At 35.5% G+C, this 24934-nt stretch overlaps 1 protein-coding gene across 1 annotated transcript in view; it reads right to left on the bottom strand.

The window, feature by feature from the left end:
• Nucleotides 1-24482, bottom strand: part of LOC105380351 (acid sphingomyelinase-like phosphodiesterase 3a) — a 34630-nt gene extending 10148 nt beyond the window's left edge. The window contains exons 1-2 of the mRNA XM_038106935.2: nt 24320-24482; nt 3583-3799 (exon numbers count right to left, since the gene is read on the bottom strand). Of these exons, the coding sequence (XP_037962863.2) occupies nt 3583-3652 (70 nt within the window). The 5' untranslated portion in view covers nt 3653-3799; nt 24320-24482. The remainder of the gene's footprint in view (nt 1-3582; nt 3800-24319) is intronic.
• Between the last annotated feature and the right edge of the window lie 452 nt (nt 24483-24934).

The raw sequence follows: 24934 nt of genomic DNA, 5'->3' as shown, positions 1-24934 counted from the left end.
AGTTAGATATGTGTACTGTGTAGGTATCTGTCATAATTTTCCTTTTTGTTTCACCGCACCTAGTAGTCAGTTAAAAACTTAAATTACACGTTAAAGCTGTAACCACCACCTTTACAGAATCAAGGAAAGCTTTGACTAAACTTATTCATTACCTTTATACTTGTACAGAAAAGCTGTAGCGCGATACTTTTGATGAATTGTAAAAGCAGCAGCCGGCTTGTTTCTGTACTTCTTGGAAGTGTCAGTACTTAATTTACCCAGACTCAAGTCTCGAGCCCTCTCTGCTGGTACTTTGACAACTTAATTAATATCTACAGCTATTTAGCGCGAGATTCCTCTTTTTCTGCAACTAAAAACATATTTCTATATTATCTATTTGTTGGTATATATTTTATGCGGGTAGATATTCATTTAAATAAGCAGTCTGAGATGCCTTCTAATACATTAAAATGTATACTAATTAATTATTTTCTTCAGAGCTAAGAACATATATTTGCATCAAGCTGTGATATAGATTTCTACTGAAGGTTCTCTGTAGTGCAATGTTTGATTACGTATAATCGTAGGTATATATCCGAGTTCCTTTTCGTTTATATCGGTCTTCTGAGCTTAAACATAAAGAAGCTGAAGTGAATGGTGATTGAAAGAGTTTTGTGGTCTGGATTCAGGTATTGGTTTTACATTTGATTACTTAGTTCGACATTGCAACATACATTGTCTGTTAAGGTCAACCGGGGCCATTGCGCCACAATACTTTGACTTTCATATTCATTTGATCATAACAAACAGACTATACGCCCTATTAAGCTATAACTTGTGATACATATTAGGAAATTTTATCTAGTTTCATATTTTGATGAAATTTCGTGGAATTTTAAATATCTTCTACGTGTAAACGACGTTTCTACAAAAAATGGGATTTTTAGGCGCAATAACCCCTAGTGGGGCTAATGCCTCTTTCACTAGTTTTGTGTGCTTGGAAGAACTTTTTACAAGTTTAAGTAGATATAATTTATAGAATTACTATTAACGTAGCTAATTATTAGCTTGTAAACTAAATACTGCGCTTAGTTAAGGAGAATTAGTTGATCAAAAATTTTTGGGGCTATGGCGCCTACACACCCTAATTTCTTGTAGTGGCATTTACCCCATCCAAGATTCCAGGGGTGCTCAACATTTTATTTATTAATACTTTATTGGACTTAAAAGTATAAATACTTACATAACAAATGAAAATACAGTATAAAATCATACAAGGGCATTTTTTATAATTTGCAATCAAACCACAACTTTAAATTAGTAAGTATACCATTTTTAGAGTCTGACAGAATTTTAATAATTACAAAACTATTTAGAGTTTTAAAAACAAGTGGGATCATTCTGTGAATATGACAATTATTTCATTTATAGAGTCTGACGGAATTTTAATAATTACAAAACTATTTAGAGTTTTAAAAACAAGTGGGATCATTCTGTGAATATGACAATTTTTTATTTATTATATGATTGTTTTCTATATACCGTGTTAACAACATTATAATGTCGACACCAAATGACACTAATTTTTTAAAACATTTAGTTTATTTATTTATTTATTTATTTATTGTTCCACCAACAGAATAACACACATGCAATTTATTAAAAACCAAGACACAAAAAGGTTCTCGTGTGCATCCCTATTACAGGCGGAAGCAACATTCATTGAACTGCTAAGTACTTAATAGTTGGCATGCAATATTATATAGAATTAATATTAAAAGAATTTAAAAACATTCATACATCATAAATTACATTAGCTTATAATTTTATATAAATTTCATTAAAAAATGTATTTATACTATATACTTGGCTATAGCATAAAATAAAAACAAATAATTAATTAGTTTAATATATATTCAAAATATTTACTTTTTAGTTGGATTACGAATTTAAGAATGTTAATTCTGATACGCCGTTAAATGTTCTTCAATATTGCAGAAGGCGTCATTAACCTAGTATTTTTTGTTTACGTGTAATTTGGTGCTAATGTCACTGGAACTTTTTCATTGCTCGTGAGTGTACAAAATACGTTTATCATAATATAAAATGTTTAGAACCTCTGAAAATGGGGCTATTGCGCCGCAATAGAGGCAATAACCCCATCAGCCCAGAGGCATTTACCCCAAAAATAAAGCTAAACCTACAATTTTGTAATTGCATATTGTGTCCGAATCTTACGTTATTTCAATAAAATAATCACAACAATATGTAAAGCAACAAAACAATAACAGTATTTACAGTTAGGAAACATAGATTCTTTTAAACAAACACACATTTGGAGCGATTCAAAAAAACGTGTCAGGAAACCGGAGGTGGCCGAAAGAGGTGAAAAAATTAAAATGGCAGATTATTTAAGAAAATTAACCCGGATACGACATCTATTGGTCAGTGGTAAAAGGTTGAGTTCCAAAGATAGATAGCAGATGACTCCAGTAGTTCTGAAGTACGTGGTTCGGAAGATAAATGGATTCGAGGCATTAGCCCCGTAGGCGACTTGGCCCCGGTTGACCTTACATCAAAGCAAGAAAGGATGGAATTATTCGATACAGGTGACAGATACCTGAATACGGATACATAAATACAGTGCCACAAACTTATCTGTTCCGGTGAGAGCGAACTGAATTGATCCATATCTCATTATTTACTAATGAATTATATATTGATACAGATTAGATGGGTTTATTGAAACCACAAGAGCGAATTACCACTACTGGCAAACTTAAAATCTTATAGAATGAAGAAATATTACACATTTACGTGAGCTGTCACCGGAACAGATAAGTTTGTGGCACTGTACGGGTATGTATACTCAGCTGCTTATGTAGCTATACACTTTTGTACCTTGTCAATCTGAAGACGCCTGTTGACGCCTATCCATTATTCGTCAGTTTGACAAGGTACAGAAGTGAACGACTTATGCACACCATAGGCTTTGGACTTTCACGCACCAGCATTGTAGCAGATAAGAGAGGAAAAAATATATAAAAAAATAAATATTGAATACTACATTGGTTTAGGTTTCAAAACCTATCCTTTTCGTTCTATTAATTTAGAAAGCACTACAGTGGCATTTGATTGCGTCGAGTGTCACCAATCCCACAAATAATACAGTACCAATCCAATAGTAACAAACGTAGCAACCCAACGATATTTACATAAATACGAACTATGTATATGGAGTGTTAGTGCAAATAACACCCCACTTCTACCACTGAGCTCATATTTGAATTACTTCGGTTAGAAGATTTGTGACTTTATTCATTGGTGCAACCATTGTCATTCGGTTGAACAACGGTTTGACAGTAAAAAAAATGCTTACAGTGCCACAAACTTATCTGTTCCGGTGACAGCTCAAGTAAATGTGTAATATTTCTTCATTCTATAAGATTTTAAGTTTGCCAGTAGTGGTAATTCGCTCTTGTGGTTTTAATTAACCCATCTAATCTATATTATTATATAATTCATTAGTAAATAATGAGATATGGATCAATTTAGTCCGCTCTCACCGGAACAGATAAGTTTGTGGCACTGTAACGGGCTTACCAATTTTAGCGTGAGTCAAGTTGAGCCACAGCAGGCTGGTGATGTACAGGGTGCAGCTGGCCAGCTTCATGTTCCGCTATTACATGGTGCCGGTGCCGGGGGTGGTGCCAGGGCGGGTGCTGGGGCCAGTGCTATTGCCGGTACTGATACTGGTGGTCGCTCGCTGTGCCCCGGGGACTGCTGGCGGCGTGGCGGGCTCATCATCTGACAGCTGGACCTGGAGACGAGGAAAAGTTTTTAAAAGGGGTGTTATAAGTTTGACGTGTCTGTATCAGTGGTAACGTAGCTCCAAAACAAGTAAACTGTTTTTTTGGGTCATAGGACTCATAGGTAATGTACTCCGAGTGTTCTTAGCATTTTTTGTTAATCGGCTTAGCAGTTCAAAATGTATTGTTGGTTGTTGGTTAGATTATTACAAATCATTGCTTATAAGATTTCACATACTACATTAGGTACAGGTTTTGTTTCAAGTTTTGTCACACCACAATTAACGACCTCCATATATGCTCTAGTCCTTTACAATCAGTATAGGTACGAGTATATAGTAAATTTTAGTTTTTAAATATACTAGTGACAGTAGTGGCTGTAAAATAGTGCAACAAATTCAGTGTTAATTCCCAAGTTCATTAGTAACACATAATACCATAAAATCCTCTTTGCAGATTAATTACAGGACTGAAAGCAATCAGTTTATGTACAGAAGAGTCTTAAGTTTGATCCCGGCCGCGTCCGGGCACTCACGCTCGCTCGGATTTACACAACAAACGCGGGAAAGGATGCAGCTGACCGACTTAAAGGCTATTTTACTGAAAAAATAATATTTTAAAAAAAATATCGATAAAAACTGCCTATTTGTTTTTATGGAAAAAGGAAACGTCAAGAATAGTTTTTATAGTCACCCGGTCACACAACAGGAACCCCACAAAACCTCATAATATCAACACCTTGACATTTACGGCCGTACCACAAAAAGGTAGTCACGCGTTGAAGAGTTGTTTAGTACTGTTTCAAGGCACAGTATGCTCGGCTGGGGTTCTAATCCCAAGCCAAGCTTATACAGTTCGAGTTCAGTAAGAGAACCGTTGGACACCGGCGGTGATGTTTAAAATCATAAAAATGAATAATGAATGATGACAGATGATCATTATACAAACGGAAACTTTAAATATATATACATATAAAGTTATTGATAAGGTGTACTCTGTCTACGACTGTGTTTTTCCGTTATACAACGAAAACGAGGCCTCAGCGACCGTACGTAGACCGTAATTTTATTATGAGTATTAAATGACTAAACTAAATTAAGAGATATTCAGTTCTAAATGAAACTTCATAATACTTAATACATAATTTGATAAAAGTTTAAGCAGGGAGAACATCTTTCTATTTAAGTATCAAAACCGTTTCTAAGTAGTTGGAAGATGTCGTTTGTGAGACATAAGAGCGGAGAATTGAAGCCTCGTCCGCCGCGCATCGCTTGTAGCTTGCTTATTTGCATCACAACCTCCCGCGGAGTGCAAACCCAGCCTAATGTTTACCGACCGTTCCTCAGTAACTTCTTACTCTCTCCATCCTTGTCATTCTCCCTCAAGCAGCTGAGACAGATGGCTGCCTGAATTACAATGGCCAGCGAGAAATGGACGCCTTTCACAGAGTTAGACGCTGCTGTTCGTAGGAGAAGTTTTTGATGTCAGAAACTTGGCAGCGTTGTTTTGTTTAGAATTTTATATCAAGTTTACGCTTACAATATTACAGCTGAGGTAAAAAGTTGCACTTGTAGTTTTACTTTGACATCTTACTGTATTTTTTTCTGAAGACAAAGAAAAAGTAGTTAGAAAGAATAAACAAGTCAAATAAACATTTGTTCAGTATTGTTCCAGCGTTGTTTCTCAAGATAAAGCTTCCTTGCGAGTTGACTTCTGTATAATATAAAGCCTTAGTTACGGAGCAGTACGCTCTGTGGTAAATAAAACCTAGAAGTATTTTCTCAATATCGGAAAACAATTTGTTCTGACACTAAAAGATGAGGAGTATTTTTGTGAGAGTGCCCGCGGCTAATCCCGGCGATGCTTGAACAGTGTACGGCTGAACTCTGCAAAATTGATTTTCTATAGTTATGTTATTACTGTAGTATCTTAATGCCGGCTTTGAGTTCCCTATATATCCAATATCTGAAATAAAATAAAAATCCAAGGATTGAGAAAATACTGCTGTTTATATTTTAAATGCGAATGTGAAGGATTTTCACGCCCTGCATTTTATTAACACACAACCGCCAGCTCTCGTATAAATGCTTAAAAAGTGCTATTTTCCGTGTGCCCAGTGATTTACCCGCATTCCTGTACCTAAAGTATTACAACCAGTTTCCATATGTAAGCGTTATCGGCAATCGTGACATTTTTAAAATACCACTATGTTTTACCGCTCCGTATACAGCTGTTTACTTCCTGTTTGGCAACGGTTTTATAGGCAATATTTACCGATGCAATGTCGAATAATTTTACCTAATATTCGAGTGAAAATTATGTTTGAAATGTACAGGGAATGTTCAATATCCACGCCTTAAATCTGAAACCTAAAAGCTCCTAGATTGGCCGTTGTTCGCTATGATTTAATACTTTAACACCTGGGTCGATACACTGAAGTTTGTGTACTTTTCTTTGTTCGAAATTGCTTCAAGTCACGGCAAGAATAGTACGGAAAATGCCAGTGAGGTTTTACGGGGAATTTGTAGAGCTTTTAAATATAAAACGTGGCATTTTATACTTATTTTGCGGTAGCTCTCTATCAGTCTATCGGTACGTATTTTGTGGCTTAGCTTGAGTACCGGTTATCTCATACTTACAATATTAGTTTTTAAAATACGTATATTTTTGTTTCGGTATAAGTGTACTACTCTCCCTTCCTAAATGGTTATGTGTATTATTATCATTACTTATATTTACATTTATAAAAAGCATTTTCGAATGTATTAAACTTACACCAGTGTGTGTTATAAAGTTAAAAAAACTACTTTTTCTTTCATGGCTAAATAACGAGTGCTTTCAAAACGCTAAGTTCCGCTGATATGATAATAATTACATCATTTATGTTTACTATATAGATCTATTACCCTATATCGAGATTATTACCGCAAGCCAAGCAAGTGGTGGAGGAAACTAAACACGAAACACGACCCGGCGGTCAAACTTTATGGTAAAGTGAATGAACAATATTGCTGCTGACGTACTTGAGTCTAATCAAAAGCTATGAGTTTCTCTCCGGAGCGGCCGGGGACCCTCCAGTGCGGCGCCGGATTATGTAAACACGCACTCGATGCCACCGGCCGACACTCCACGGAGGACTGTCCCAACTGATCACCTAGGGTGCTTCTTGTCAGCGTGTCGGTTGGTGCAGGAGGTGCCTCCCCGAGTGACCAATCAACTTATACAGGTTGTCCCAAAAGTCAACGTTATGCCTCGAAGGGCTGATAGACCAGCTCATGAGTGGCAAGAATATCATAATATGACCTTAGTAAAAATTCTATAGTTTTTGAGATATTGACACTTTTATAAATTTGCTGAAATCGACACCTTGGATCAGTTTTATGCGTGCTGCTGGTACAAAATTCCATATTTTTATTTTTTTCTTGGTGCTGTATCACCCTGTATAGTCCTGCTATTGATCCTATGATTAGGATTAGGACTATTCCAAGAAAATAATGAATTATGCTGTATAGCAGGCAAATAATTATGTCCTCGTTTTTAAATCCAACTGTCACGCTGTTTTTTGACATCTATAAAATTTAACAGACTTTGAGACCAGTTCTAGTTTTTAAACCGTGTCTAGTGTTTTTGACCGATACGATACGATATGCTTTATGTCATTGAATGTGCCAGAAATGTATTTAAGTAATAGAACCATTATTTTCAAACAATATTTTAGCTTAGTAAAACTGCATTTAATGTGACTATAAAACAGTAACAGTTTTTTTCGTTACAATTCCGAGTTAGACATGGTCTGAGTTTTAATATATTAATTTTATTTAGATACAGTGGACCAAAATTATTTTTGGAATATTATGTATTTAACTTATTTCAAACAGTTCGTAATCATATAACCATAATAATCATGCAGCATGATCCGTTAGGAAGCAAGGCAACATCAGTCAGGCAAGATCAGTTAGTCCACCCTATTGAAAAACCTCTTCAAATGGTCAGGAAATGTCTGTGAGCGGGCGTTGGATCGAGTCGACGGGACTTGACATACTTGAACCATTCCCAATGTTTGGGGACAATCCCCTGAATTCATGAATTGGTATTGGATTAGGATCCTTCTATACTTAATATACATGCAAAAGTTTGTAAGCTTGTTTTAAGGATTTACATATTTTTTTTGGGTACATCGCGGGTGGATAAAGGAAAAATTATAAAGAAGTTTTAACAGAAGTGGACTTACATCCATTATTATCCATGTTGAAATATTTCAAAAAGGTTAAGTGCATATTATAGTCACTAAAGTAGTATCAAAATGACATTGGCAGTAAATAACCCATTTTCACTCGATATCCTCGATAAAAGCAAAGATAAAATACTTTATAAACGTCGATGTACTTGTAACGGAGGGCTGATTTATTAAGCTCACTCGAGTTTTTCTATGTAAAATGTTAAGTTATATTCATAATTCATAACTCTGACTTTGTTTGCAGCTATCGTTCAATGAGAAATAAACTTTTAAGCTGTTCTAATGCTCTAGCTGCAAATTTCTAAGAACTTTCAACTACTCAGCGTAGTTTCTAAGATATGCCATGGTAAGATATCGGTTTATCCGTAGTACAAAGCAACAACAATTGAAGCATCTTTACTGGAATTTTCTGAGCATAAATATGGTGAATGCATACTTTACTCCGGAATTCGCTTGAGGGAGGAGAAACATTCAAGCTGCACAACAGCGCGCTGGTACAAGCTTCTAAACGTATTTCCAATCGTCTGTTTAAGTAATAACTTATAATTTGTGTAAAAAATATAACAGTTTATTTGCAACTTTATTGGAAACATCAGTGTAAGTAGTAGGAATGTTTAAGCATTGTTCTAGGTATTGTATTGTCTTCCATATATATTTTTTTAGGTATTAGTAGGTATATATTTGTGACATAATCTTTTCTTTATTAACTAAACTTATATATTTTTACCAAGTTAAGTACCTATATTGATGGAACAAGCACGACTTTTTGTTTTGTATTAATAAAAAAAATCGTAACTAAGATGAAACCACTAGGAATTATCTGTTAGGAATAATTGGAGCGGTCTGTCGTGAGAGGCCCTCCAGCGGCGAGCACGAGTCGATGAGTCGTGAACGTTCCGTGTTTGAAGAGAGCCCTGGAAATCGGAAATTACAAGTGTATGTGTTATTTTCACGTATATGTGTGTGTAAATCTGTGAGTGTTATTGCAACATCATTCGCCGTTCGTTAGGTACGGGATTGTGCTATCATTGTTGCATTGTATCAGGCAGGATAAATTAACCCTGTTATTAAAAAAAAAGTTATTGAACGTTGACAGAGAGTGATAAATAAACCAGTTCAATAGCTAAAACTTTCAATTGTTTTTTATGATGACATTTGGTATTGCCTTTTTAAAAATTTAACTATAATATGCACTTGTTTAACCTCTTGCGTCTCTTTGACGTCGGGATGATATCGCGCGACACAGTTATAATATTGTGTCAGGTTTATCAAGATTCAACCGGTTGAGTCGTAGTAATCATCATCAGCCCGTAGTCAACCACTGCTGGACCCCACCCTAAGCAGCGCCGCAACATTCTGTCCTCGGTCTTCCTCATCCAGCCACTACAGGCCACCTGTCTATGGTCGAACCGGCGGGCCGGAGGGCGTCCCACGCTACGTTTGCCTTTTGTGGTCTCCACTTGAGAACTTGTTTGCCCCACCGGTCATCGGTTCCAATCTAATCTTACTCGTAGTAGTATTAGTATAAATGCATATTAAATGCTTTTAATGTAGCTAATTTAACTACTGAATCCAAGTTTTTCATCCAGTACTAATCCCGTCTCAAACTCGAGTGAGTACGACGGGAATAAATCGATGTTACAGTTACAGCGGCGGGTAGCTATGGCACTAACCAGAGTATTACTATAACAAATAGTCAGTCTCCAGTCGACTGCACTATTCAGTCACTGTTAAGTGCGGATGTATTGACTGTCCTGGAGAATTCCTGCTGGAAGACAAAGCAAATGGAATTAGTGGAGCAAATCCGTCTTTCCCCTCTAGCGGTTCAAGTAACTTACTTAGAATGTATACCCGTAATGATTTAAATTTTGTTTGTATATTACAAGTTTATTATGGTTTTGTAACATCGCTTTGATATGTAGAGGAAACGTATAAGAGCATCTGAGTTTTTATGGTAAACATGTATTATGTATTAACTATGGGTGTAACATGTTGAGTCACATGAATGTTGTTTAGTGCTAATGAACTGTAGCAGTAGATAGATCGCATCGATACTTTTATAACGATATCATCTGATTAAAATTGTACTGAAGCCCTAATTTTATGTATTAATGCTGAAATAAGTTGCACAAATTGCAAATTATAGCAAAACATGTACCACTGAGTGTAGCACTGGGTTGCTTATAATATATTCTTTTACTTTATTATCAAGTGTATATTCAAAGTATTGAGTATTCTTCGTAGTATCAAGTACCCATTGTGGGATTTGTAAGAGACTTTTGCTTTGAAGTTTTCTTTTCATAAGTTAATGAGCTGTAGTAGACCCTGTTTCTCGTAAGGATGTTCGTGGAACAAGCAAAAAGTTACCTTACTTAGTTGCGTTAGAAGTTTCGAAACAAACATTATTTTGTGAACTGACTATGCAGTATATAGATGCTCGAGTTTGCATTTGTCTAGGTCGAGTTTTGGTTTTGATTGGATTTCGTTTCCTTGTTGTGTTTTTTTACTACAATACGAAGTGAAAGTTGAAATCTGATCTTTCTGTCTTTGTTAGCTTATGATGGTTACCACGAGTTTTGGAATTGACAAGCTATTGTTTGCAAGCGGTGTTTTGCTTATGTAAAGTTAATAATTTTAGTAATTATAATATATTTATGTCCTCAGTATATATAGATAACTTTACTTTTTTTTTTTTTTTTTTTTAAGATTTTATTATCACTCCACAGACTTTATGTCCGTGCCTTTTTGAGAGATCAATATATTGTGAGAGTTTGGTTGTTTTTTATCTTCATCTTTTAACTCAATGTGGAAGCTTATAATATATATATTTTATCTTTTATATATATATATATACCTATATATTATTAATAATTATTTTTTTTGCACTCCTGGAGGAAAATCTACACAGACACCTGGGAAGGGGACCCAGGTACAATTATAATGGCAACAAACATTTGAAGGGTAGGGCCAGTGTCAGCTGTCTTCAGAGAACTTAACAGACGCCTGTCAGTGGCCACACACTCCTTTTGTCATCGCTGTTGTTTTGCCTGGTGTTAATGTGTGACAGTGTTCTTAAAACTATCTTAATTTTATTGGTTAGTTCTTATACAGATAATATTAATTCATGATATACTATACAATACCTACATATCAAAACTATACAATACATGCTATATACTATACATAACAAAACTATAAAATATATGCAATACGATTTGGCCGTCAATATAAAATTAAAGTCAAAATTCTCCTATTCCGCTCCATTTTGCGTTGCCAAAAGCCTTGATTGCTGGGCAACGACCTCTTTGTCCCGATTTTTTATTGCCATCTTTAGGTTGTACTCGAGGATCCGTTTCTTCGGTGCTGTTATTGCCGTTTTAGCGAGGTTGCCGATAGCGTCCTCGGTGTCATCCGCATAGTAGGTGCAGGCGGAGGTGTGCCTCGACAGCGCCACTACTGCGTGAGGTATGCTATCGTGCAACTTTATTTTATCTTTTGTTTTTATGATAATGACGGATTCGTACGTCAATCCCTGTGCTTCGTGTATGGTTAAGACGCGTGATCCCGTTCCTTCTCCAAACCCTTGGCTGGTCAGGGTCTCTTTTTCTTCCTGTGTATGCGTCAGGAATAGAGTGTTGGTTTGGGATTTTGGAATTGCTGCGTCTGTAAACCTTTACTTTAATAGTTTAACTCTTACTTTAATTATTTAAAATGTTGTATTATTCCAGTTTATTTCTGTAACTTTTATTACTGTCCACAAAGTATCTTATATTTTCTTCTTCTTCTTCAGGTGCCATCTACTATCGTAGGTCGTCTATCATTATGGCCACTTGGGCCCGGGAAGTCGCAGCTCGGAATAGCTCTATGGTGGACATATTGAACCATTTTATATGGAACTTTGCATCAAAGCGACATATTACCACCTGCTCTAGTCTATCATTCTTTGTAAGAAAATGATAAACATATTTATACCCCACTATTCCCACACCCTCTCGCTTTAGTAATTCAAAGGCAGCTACGGTTTTACGACAATCGTTAAAGATTTACCCTGGATCTCCTGAAAAGCCTTGGTCATTATGCTCAGAAGGATATGATAAATTATACAATCACCTAGATTTAGGGCCCTTTTATCATTTATGCTAAGTAGGCGCGGATAAAGAACGACCGCTTCATTTACAAAATATATCTGTTTAGCTGTCGAACTGCTACCTAGAATAGGGAATATGCACGTGATTCAATTAAAGGTCAAATATTATTTTTAATAAACTTTGTTATTTCAGAATTACTTATGCCTCCATCAATATTTTTGATTATAATTCATTTTAGAGCGAGTAAATAATTTTTAAAAAGTACAAAATCTTCGATAAATTGAAATCTTTGAAACGTGACGGATTTTCTTAGAGCGTATATGACGATATGTCAATCTCAGAATAATCTATGCCCATAGAACTAAGCGTCGGCGCGACTGGCGAGACTCATTATTCTGAGCCATGAAACGAAAGTATAAGACGTCACACCTCTTCACGCAAAGTTTTAGGCGTTTATAGTGGACGTGTCGGTCATAAATTTTTTACTTTCTTTAAAATACCTTAAATTAATTTTTTGGCATTGAATTTTTTTAGAGCTTCTATTTTGAATTAGTTCGGTTAGAAGAGTTATTTTATATTTTTTTTGACGAAACTTCTAGTGGATATAATGCATGTTTGTGACTTATATGTTTTCATAAAACTGAATGGTTAATGTTATTAAATGCGCCATTTTATATGTGATATTACATCTAGTTCGTATTGTTTATCAAAGCAGGAACGCGACTTTATATGTATATAACGGGAAGGAGATGGAATGCTTTCTTTTTAGATGTCAGATAAAAATAGCCAGTATCTGTTTGTTCGTATTGCCACTGGAAAGGGTTAAAAACTGGCTCCTTGACTAAGCCCACACTGATCTCCGTCACGATCCAAACTCTGCATCATTAAACATTTTTGAACTTCAGGTGATCAGCCTTTTATATTGTAACGTCACCAAACTTTTAAATACAGTTACAAAACATAAAATATTTCCAAACGGTTCTCGTAACGGATAATAAACCACATAATAAGCGTTTTTGGATATACAGGGTGTTGCAAAATTGGTATACTAAGCCGAAACCTACATGTGCAGCATGGTATATCTAAGCCCGAAACTGAAATCAGAATTAAAAAATTCGCGAAAAAAAAATTTCATTTTCCATAGAAACTTTTTTGGTCACGTGACTTTTTGCTATGGAAAATGATTTTTTTTTTAATGTTATGGTTATTCATACATTATGTGTTATGTTATGGTTAATCCATCTTTGGATCAACAACAAATACTGAGAACCACATTCACAAAAAAATTAAAGTCGATTCAGAATTTTCCATCAAGCTTTTAAAAATATTGATTTGTACAGTGTACAACATAAAAACGAAAACATTTCTTCAAAACCACAGCTTACTCTTACAAATCTGTGTGGCGATCGGCTCGAAGAGACTGAAAAAAAAAGCAACTAGGTATAGCTAGTTTACGACAGCGAATTTTTTGACTTAGCGTCAATTCACACGTACCACAACCACACCACGTCGCAGCGACAAAATGTGGTCAAGCTGTGGTTACGTGTGAATTGTGTGACAGCGGCTTTTTGCAGTTGCGTTGTGGCAGCGACAAAATGTCGATGTGGTTGCGTTGTCGCTGTCATTGCGATGTGGTAACCACGTCGTCGTGTGCAGTTAATACGGAAAACAGGTTGCCGCGGTGCCGCCGCCGCGTGGCGGCGTTGCCGTTGCGATGTGGTTGCGTTGTGGTTGCGACGTGGTTGCGATGTGGTTGCGATGTGGTCGTATTACACAGGTGGTCGATAACGACGGCAAAATGTGGCACGTGTGAATTGGATTATTCATTGTCAATACAAAATATACGCCCGACCACATCGCGTGGTTGTGGTGTGGTTGTGGCTGTGGTGTGGTTGTGGTACGTCTGAATTGACCCTTAAAAATACAAGAAGATATTTTAAAAATATTATTCTTGTTTCTGAAGTAGTTTGAGATTTCCGACTGAGGCTTTTTCATTCTTTGGGGGATTCTCCCTTTGGCTTTTTTGAAAACTATCGAATTATATGTATAAAAAATAAACTTTATATTATGTTCTTTGACCATAAAGGATCTTTTAAAACTTTATTCATACGTATGTTACACCGGCACCGTGATCGTGAAAGGATAAACCCTTTGTTCCCAGCCAGTCACACCTCAACCAGTCACACTGTTACTCGTTGGGAATTTTATGTTCAAAATTCCCATCAGTCCACACTCTGTTACTCGTTGAAACACCCTTTTCCTTCATTCCCAACGTGTCACATACAACTGTAACACTGTAACTAGTTGGGACTATGAAAATAAAAATTCCCAACAAGTCACAGCTTAACTTGTTGGGATTTTCAACATTTATTTATTTATTTTTATTTATATTTATTTATAGAATAGAATACACTTTATTTGTACACCCCAAAAGAATAATAAAATATACAAGTTGTAACTTAATTTGGATGCGGAAAGCTAAATATCACATCCAGTGGCGTGCTTTGGGAGATGCCTACGTCCAGCAGTGGACTGCAATAGGCCAAAGATGATGAACCTAATTAGGGTACAAAAGGCGGTCCTATCACTAAAAGCGATCTCTGCCAGACAACCTTTGGATGGAGCGAATAAACGATGAAGGTAGATGGCGCTAGTGAAACCTCATCAAGTCTTTTGAGCCAATACAAGAGTCCAATGGATCTGAATTCCACCATATGCGATAACTATAACTACTACATGGCTGTTATGCAAATTAGTAATATTAAGTTTTAACTAGTTTAAGTTTTCCAAATAAAATAAATAAATAAGTACGCAAGTACTAGATCGGTGTTGGTCCCCATAATATTCGCCATTATTTTGAGATCATCTGCATCTTCCGTCTATGTCCGAGGCGCGCCCGCGGTGTAAGCGCCAGATCATCATTAATCTGGGGTAGGTACTTCGGAAGTACCTAATTATTTCTTCATGGTGAAGCAGAGCAGATATGAGTCGATAAGTAAATATCAAACTGCCATAAAGTCACCTCCACGCAAAATTTGGGAAATGAAAGTTTTCATTTTCTCTATTATTTTGTGGCTACTGCTGTACTACCCACCCAGTATCTATATATCATTCATAGAAAAAAAATGATTGGATTTTACAATTCAGTTTTGATTATATAATTTTATTGTTAACTAGTTTAATAAAACTTATTTGATTGGTATAATTATTTATATTTTCATACTTTTTCAAGAAAAGAAAATAAAAAAAATCGTAATATTAAATACTTATACAGTGTGTTGTTTTTCGGACCCGACAAACTTTAAGATCCATAGGGTCCATAATGATCGCTTGTTTATTTTTTTAACACCTTATGTAACACTAATTATGGAATGCAATAAAGATTTGAATTTGAATTTGAATTTAAGGGTTTCTACGAGTAATATCATCGAGAAAAAACCCCCATATGTGGGGGTCTAAGTAACTTAAATTAGATTTTCTTCTTCGTTTAGAAAATCATCTCGAGATTTAAACGCCTTACGGACATGAAATAAAATGCTAATATCCGCAAAAAGTCATCTCTATTCATTTAAAATATTCACAACTGCTTAAAAGTTACATAAAAAAAGTTCAAAGCAACTTTAAAATGGCCGCCATTTCTAGAATATTGAGATTTGACCCCACATATGGGGGTTTTTCTCGATGAAATTACTCGTAGAATCCACCTTTAAAGTTTGTCGGGTCCAAAAAACGACACACTGTATAAGTCACAGTACACTGGTTAGGCATCATCATCATTCATCATCACTGAACAAATCTTAACGACTAACGGGAGAACAGTTGGGAATTTTCTAGTTTATGTTCCCATCCAGTTACAGCGGCTGGTTTGGAATTCAGAAATAAATCATTCCCAACGAGTAACACTCCCATCGAGTAACACTGTTACTAGATGGCACACTTTTCATGAAGAATTCCCAACTGTATACAGTGTGACAGGTTTGATGTGTGACTCGATGGGAACAAAGGGGATAAACGTAATTTTATCACAGCATTGCCGCACAAAGGAAGAAGCAAGTCAAAATTAAATTCATATTTTAGCCCTATCTCGTGAAATAATTACTGTTGATACCGAGTGAAAGGGCCTCTTTTTATGCATTTCACTCGATTAGTCTTTCCTCTGCAAGTTCATTAAGACGCAAGCATCGTGACATCAGCATACCTACCTATAACATACTTATCTCCCAATATTGACTTACTCAAACTCACAGTCGGTACTATTCATATATTACCTACTTCAATAAATTACGGTGAAACTATTTAGCACAATTTTCTATGTGTAATACTTTATGTTAGCCGACGCGACGGTGTTACGTTAGGCAACGACGACTTAGTGTACAATAACTAGAGCAAAATTGTTTTAAGTACTACTTAAATGCCACAGTCCAATACATAAGCAGATATTGTGCATAATTGTAAATTAAGCTGTAAAGACTAGCATTATAAACTTTATAAACACTCGCAAGAAAATACACAGACTTAATTTGCCACACGCACAATATTTTTCGGGCACAGCCTTCTATTAAGCAACACAAGGAAAAGGTCTGTTTTACTTCTAACAAATTTTCTTTGTACAGCCTCTTAATTTAGATTAAAATATTTGAGTTGGCCGTATCTAGTAGAGGGCGGGTGTATCCCACCCGACTGTTTAGGAAAATCTCTTGACATTTTTAAACCTATTATCTCAGTTTATCCTAAATGATTCGTTTAGGCCGGAATTTAATACGGATTTTCATTGTTTTAGCTATAAATTTGACCCAGGCGGAGCGGTGCCGTTGCTTTCTAATATTATTTTGCAAACAATAATTGGATTTTATCATAATTATAGTTATGATGTTATATTATATAGAATAAGTGTATGTACATAACCCTAAAACGCTACTTCTATTCGTATCGTTATGATAAAACGTTGATAAAGTTAAAATTACAGTTTCGACTCATCGCGTATTATGCAAACCTAATTTATTTAATTTAAAATAGACACGAACCTTCTGTCTCGTATAAATAAGGGTTATATTTCATGACTATCATCCTAGTACTGGTTGGTGATATCACAAGGAACTAACGGTGATTTACCTTGGCCGAATTTAAACACAATAGAAAGGAACCTGGGGGGTCACTCTATACGAAGTTTTGGAGCATCGCTGCGTGAGCCACGACTCTATCTCGTTGTATTAAACGTGCCGATGGCACGACACCTCTAGTTCGTAAATTTTTCGACAGTATATAGAGTTACCCTCCCAGTTTTCACATTCGATAGACTTTTCGTTCCCCGAAACATCATTGCGGTAATACGCGTATATAGTATATTATAAGTTTGTCTCTATTGTACAAATACAATCTTGAAATTGATTAAATCATACAGTGCTACAGTGACCTGCAGATAAACCTGATGCTTCTTGGAGGAAAATTTCTACTTTCCAGACAGGTTTCTGTGCAGGCTACTGCACATGTTTTAATACATTTCAAGATTGTAACATATAGGTACAATTTTTCCAAGACAGAAACAAACTAAACTACTTATGTAAAGTAAGTACATTTTCCGCCTCTGCCTAACTTCACTATCTAACTTTACAAACAAGACTGTTAATTTTCGAACCTGAAAGTTCAGACTTGTCTAAATTATCCGAACATGTCAGAGTGGCTGCCTCAACATAAACACGGCCTATTCGCTTCGAGGGTGGAATTAACATATTTAATCACTATTTCATGCAGTAACGTAAACTTAAGAGTTTACTATAGCAATTAAAGACTGTCGACGACGGAGCCAGTCACGAAATGACAGGGCCCGGCTTAACGACTTAGAAATTGGGGCCTTACTCGAATGTACGCGGTTAATTTACAAATTGCTCTATTTATACACAACAGTGTTTGTATTGACTTGCTTAACAAAGTCAATTGTTTTATGGCGCTGCGCATGCGCGGTTAAGGAAGTGCGGCGTCGTCTTGTGACATTTGGGGACGAAATTTCATGTTTACGAGGTGTATTCTACAGCGTGTTCGGTACATGGTTTATTAAGAATATATAAATAAATATGTGGGAACATTTCACACACGGCCATCTGACCCCAAGCTTGGCAGAGCCTTTGATATGGGCGGACAGCTGATATTACAACAAAAATACATATACAGATAAATAGAACACAAACATTTAACACCCAACACTCACGTACAAATGTACGTCTTCAAACAAATATTTGCCCCAGTCGGGGATCGAACCCGGGAGAGTATACCATTTCGTTGTCCATCGGAACGTAATGTACCACATCTAAAGTCGCCCACGTGCGGAAAAGTTGAAAGTTACTTCACACGCGTTGAATATGAGCATACATTTGTAACTGAGAGAACTTCAGACACATTAGGCGGTGTACTATTCAGGTTTGAAAGAATATTGAGCATAGAAAAATAAAAATGAATGCAGCGCAATATCCATGAATCCACAGGATAAAATCGCCATTTAACAGTAAACTAGTGAAACAAATGTACGGAGCAACATCTAGCAAGCAGAAGTTTGTGGCAAAAAAATATTTTACTCGTGTAATTGTTTCCACAAAAAAACGTAAATAATCTAAATTCTCGCAACATCAATCTTTGGTTGCATGATACAATATAACTGTACATTCAATAAAAAAATATGTCTGTACAATTAACATAGGTGTATACAATGGTACCTATTAGATTACTCGGATATTCGGCCCGTACAAAATGTTATTGTGTTTCCCTTACCACTTTATTAAAGTACATTGTATGGAGTTAAAGAATAAACGTATAGGTATTCCATTGATGGATTCTCAAACGCAACATCCATCGCATTTTCGGTTTCAAGTTGTATTGAATAATAATGTTCGTAATAATGTTATTTTGTTTTGACTTCGCGATAGGGCCCCGGTATTGTTGGGCTGTCTCGAATATGCTGCCCAAAAAGTTTATGATAATGAAAGGTCACTTTGTGACCGCGGCAGGTGATTAAGGTGCCATCTGTTCGGCGCCGCGCTGGAGGGTTACTTTATACTCACGAAAAACGAACCACCGGGAGCTGTCGTGCTTGACACGTTTAATACAACGAGATAGAATCGTTGATCGCAAAGCAGCGCTCCGAAACTTAGGTTTTCCTCATATAGAATGACCCCATGCATTTCAGGTGCCCACCTTATTTGTGTGCTACTTTTTCCAACCTGAAAAAGGTTAAACAACTAACTAGAGTAATTTTTAACCAGACACAAGACTGAAAGCAGTGAGGTCTTTTAAATTTGACTTCTTTAAATCGGTGGCATTGTAGCTTCGTATTGGTTGGACTAATTTCAGTAAAGTTTGTTTATTATTTCACAGACGCAAATGTGTTTACTGACTGACATACAGTAAATTTGTGCACACATGTAAAGTTCACCTTAAAAAAAAACTTGTTGGTATTTGTGACATAAAAAGTATGTCTATCTAATAATAGAGTAGCATATAATATGATACATAACTACATATATTACAAATTTACCTTTCCTGCTTTTATAAGTACAAAAGTGTATCAAAAGAATCGAGAGGTGATTTTGTAAGTTTTGTATCTTTATTTTTCACCGACCTAGATACTTAACACTCTTTGATAATGACTGTTCAGAACGGTCCTTAAAAGAGATTTAAAAAGAAAAAGGATTAACGAAAGTAATTAACTTAATTCTAAACAAAGCTACAAGAGTCATAGTATTTAAATATTAACGTTAAACTTATTTTACTATACTTTCAATGAATATTATAATTAAATTCACTAACCAGTGTAAATGCAAATTAGATAAAATAAATGTAGTTTTGATTTACAGTGTTTTACTTTTTTTTTTTTTTTTTAGAGTTCTACAGTATCTATCTAATACTTTATTTAGTGTTTTACTTATTGAATTTTAATATTCAATCCATAACAATAATGATTAGGTGTGAATATTTGAAAAGGGCGGCTTAGGCTAATTTTGATTTAAATCAATTTGAACTATTTCCATAATACCTATGTTGGTATAATAAGTAATGTATATAATATTATAAGTACAGGTTGTTGCATTAACAAATTACCTTTTTTGGCTTACTGTAAAACTTTTGAAATATTCTGTATATCATTAGTAGAATTAATAATGCACAGGTTTTGACTTATCCCCACATCAATCTGTCTTAATGTGGGTTGTGTTCCCTCGCCTCACTAACAATCAAAGTTATTTTAAATCTCCCACGTAAAGCTGAAACAAAGTTATTCTCTGTATTTATTAGTTATTTCAACATAATGAAAGCTAATAACTTTTGTTACGCTCAAGTGACGCCAGTAAAGCCTTTATGGGGGCAATTCACGTTAACTGCCGTAATCAAAGCCGACTTGGATTTAAAACGCAGCTTTGTTTTAGTAACTCTAGGACCTGTAGGTTGAAGAGCAAGTACAGTGGAGGACACTCCTAATGTGACAGATGCAGTCCATTTGGGTGTTGATATTTATATTAGTATGTATCTATTATGTATTTGTGTACATAATATATATGAGCTGTCCGACACCCATAACACAGGTTCTGCCTAGCTTAGGGTCGGATGGCCGTATGTGAGATGTCCCCATATATCTTATTTTTTATTTTATTTAAACCCCTAAAACCAATGAACTACAGATCATAGTTCTGGTTTGTTACTAGAAAGTAGATTAATCGCCTATTTTATGGATACAAAACATGTGTAGCTTCAGTGGCGAGTGCGAAAAAATTATTGTTGTTTTTGAGGACGAAATTACTGGACTGCAAACAAGTATTTTTATTTTACACACAAATATATAATTAGTTAGTTCAATCAAAACTCCAATTTGAACAAATTATCCAATAATTATTATACATATGTGTTCAAAGTTGGAATACTGCCTATAGAGAGAGAGAGAACTACAAATTACTCTTAAAATTTTCCCGAACTCAAAATCCTTGATTCGTAATAAGAAGTGAAGCTCTTGAATCTGCAACTAAATATTAGAAAACTTTCAAATATATAATATATTGAAAGCAAGATATTCCGTGGTTCAAGATGGTGAATGTAGTTAGCGGCGAAACAACTTCGGTCAAAGAGAAATTAAAATATAAAAAATGTTTCAAGCAGTAGCAGCTTGTATCAAACTCGTAGCGCTACGATGCTACGCCGTAGCTGCTACGCCGCGCCGTAGCGAACTACGATTCTCTGAGCAGTTTACAACTTCGTAATGCGTTTAAAATTTTCACCGATAGAAATGTGCCATTTTATTACTAAACCAAAAAGTGGGGTGTTATGAGACTTATAAAATGAATGCTTTGCAATATTTTTTATTACAAAATTGACTTACGGTTAATGGTTACCTAAGGATAACAATAATGACTTTTCACAAACTGATGAAATGAACGGATAAAATCAATAAAACATAAAAATATCGACTGCCTTTAAAGGATAATTACAGACAACCTTGAAAATTTTATATTGAAATTGGTAGAACATTCTTTAAAATAAATTTCAAGTTGTTTTCCTCGTCGAAAGTCCTTATAATTCGATTACTTTTTATTTTGTATGGCTTATTTCACAATCTTAAATTCGGACTTGATGCCATGCTGACTGATTAAGTTCCACCCTGTATAAACAGGGTGTATAGGAATGGTAAAATCTTCCGCAGTGGCAGACACTATCCGTTATTCCGAGTGAGGCATTATTTCATTAGATTAGCTGTCAAGTTTGAGCTTGTCTTGAGCAAAACTTAAATTGAGTCAGCCCTCGACCTTCTTGCTAACGAAAAGTGACAAATTTTATATTAAACTATACTATGTATCTATCTATATACTTACGTTATATTTATGGAACTAGCCAGATATTTGGTCCGTATTACAATCAAATAACCATTCTCCGTACATTTTATTTACCATCAATGATACTACAAATAAAAAAAAATAATTATAAACAAATAAAAAACCCGACTGCACGCTAAAAAGATGAAAACAAGCCCCAATGTTAATGGAAAGTATCGCAGGCGGGGACCAGCAGAGGGTTCACCATTTAGCTGAATGTGACTTAGATAGGTGTACCTTTTGTGGCGGTCAAGTTGGTCCCCGCCTGCGATACTTTCCATTAACATTGGGGCTTGTTTTCATCTTTTTAGCGTGCAGTCGGGGTTTTTTTTTGCATCGCTGCACCCACTTTTCGCCAGAGTGTTATTTTAGTCTCAATGTAATAGGGGACGGGCCTATTGCCATTTTACGGGCACATCCAAGACCCGAGAACAAACACCTATCTGTGTTTAAACAAATATCTGCCCCAGCCGGGAATCACCCCCAATCAGGGTCACTAACCACTACGCCACAGACATAAATAATTACCAAAAATATATTATCATTAATCAGCCTTCATAAATTGCTTTTGGTAATCTAATTAAATTAATTAAAACAAAATTTCTATCTAGTCATAAAACAGTCACAACCAAATTCACAGGGATAATTAGAAAACATGTTAAATAATTATATACAAATACAGATTTAATTAAATATTTGTAAATGAGAAAGGCCTTCATATCATATTATTACTTCATACAATAATATGTTGGTTTTGTAGGAATTATTTGTACTGTATGGAACATCTGTTTACGGATTCATGTAGTCGGCCTCTTATTATTTTAAGGTGTCCTTCAGAAAGTATATTGTTAAACTTTTCTTGAAATTGAGTTAGTGTGGAAGTGTGGGTTCGCTTCCTAACTAATATTATAAATGCGAAAGTAACTGTGTCTGTCTGTCTGTCTGTCTGTCTGTTACTCTTTCACGCCAAAACTACTGAACGGATTTGAATGAAATTTGGTATACATACGGTCTAGACCCTGGGAAAGAACATAGGCTACTTTTTATCCCGGAATTCCCACGGGAAAACTTTTTAAGGCGAAGCGAAGCGCGCGGAAACAGCTAGTACTTTATAATTATATTTGTTAATTATAATATTAGACACTGTTTCACTTTTACTAGGGAACTCAGAGTGTAGTAATCAGAAGCAATGCCAGTGCAGTAGTAGTCACAATCGCATTACTGGGATCGCCATATCGTTACGTTTTGTCACAATCACATTGACGGCATTTCATTTGACGGCAGTATATTCAAATTCCTTCAAATAGATCATGGAATTGGGCAGTAAAGCTGCAGTTCTGGATTTCCCTACGCCAACAGGCGACAGGCAGTGGGTACGAAATACTATTAGCATAAATTACTCTTTTGGAAGTGAACAGAGTTTCCTCCTGTCCACCATTCCTCCAGTCGCAACAGACAGGCTTTCATATTTTATAATCCTTTACACAAAGAAGTAAGAAACATCAACTGTCTAACTAATAAGGGTAATAACTCAGTTATCAGAAAATAAATCATGCTTCTCTGAGTTTAATTTCAAATTTACTTTCTTGGGGTTAACAAATAAACTTTAACAAACCACAGATGAAGAGCAATAATGGCTTGTTTCACTAAATCTGACTAAAATACCTAAAATATCTTGCATTTTATACACAGTCCGAAAACATTTCAAACATATATATTATGGAGGTATAAATATAGGTCTATGTGTAACACAGACAACGTTATGTTGTTTTTATAACGAAGAAAAAAAATAAAGTAACCTACAAATCATTATTAGTGTACGAATTATCTGAAAATTACTTTTTATAAAAATTATAGAGATAGGTTTATGCTTAATTATTATCAGAAATTGATACCCGCTGAGTCGTAGGTACTTGACGATTCGTCAAATTAATATAATAGGCGAGTTCGTGACAAAACGAAATCCCTGGGACTCAGTTATTATTTGATAAGAAAAAATATGAAATTGGAAAGCCGTTTACATCTCAAGCAAGGGAAAATACATAATTTTATTACCAACAGATATTTATAAATGGATGATATATTTTGAGGATAAGTACGGCAGGCTGGGATAAACAATTATTTTAATGAGATTGGATGAGTTCTTTATTCTTTGACGTCGGGCTCGTTCGAATATTATGTTACAGGTCAAGTAGAGCAGAGGATAAAAAAAACACTTCGCTACATTCGTAAATGATTCCTCATTTTACGATCACAGGTAGAACAGCCTTACTGCAAATAAAAATAAGCCGTTCCCGCTCACCCATATAAAGATAACATCACATAAAAATTCATAATGCCAATATAAAAGTCATCACTCACGCATATTTTTATTCCGTGGGCGTCACGTCATGTAAAGCTCCAAATCAGACGATACACGATAAAATTCTAAACAAACATCAACGATCACGACGCTGGTCTCACTTTATATCACTCGCGTTAACAGTCTGAGGGCGGCAAGCACGCGACCGCTCCGGACCACTGCCCGACGACGAATGACTATCAGGTGTGAACTTTGTACAATCTCTCCTTGTGTGTACGTATGTATGAACCTCGCTACTTTTAAGTCAAAATAGTCCTTATGAAACTCTCATTTTAGTCTCATTTCGGGTTTTTCCGTAACGGTCGGTGTAGTCTGGAAAACTTTCAGATCAAAAGTGTGCGGAAGCATTTTTAGTGAACATTTGAATAGGAAAATTTCATGCATTGCTTCAAGTTGTAGTTCAACTCTGCATGCAAAGCATTTCAACAATTTTATGAAAGTATAGTGGATTCTAAATGGTTTATTCAGCTTTAATATGTTTCAAAATATAACTATAAATAACATATTTTATGTTATGTGTAAATATTTATTTGAAAATAAATTTTAGAATTGTTTATTATTCAGCAGAGCCTCAATTTAAATAGACGAATTGCTGAAGACACTGTAAGCAAAAC

Source organism: Plutella xylostella, chromosome 9 (genome assembly GCF_932276165.1).
Source record: "Plutella xylostella chromosome 9, ilPluXylo3.1, whole genome shotgun sequence".
NCBI classification, from domain to species: domain Eukaryota; kingdom Metazoa; phylum Arthropoda; class Insecta; order Lepidoptera; family Plutellidae; genus Plutella; species Plutella xylostella.
Note: the sequence above shows the minus strand (reverse complement) of the source record. Positions and strands in the feature narration are given on the sequence as shown.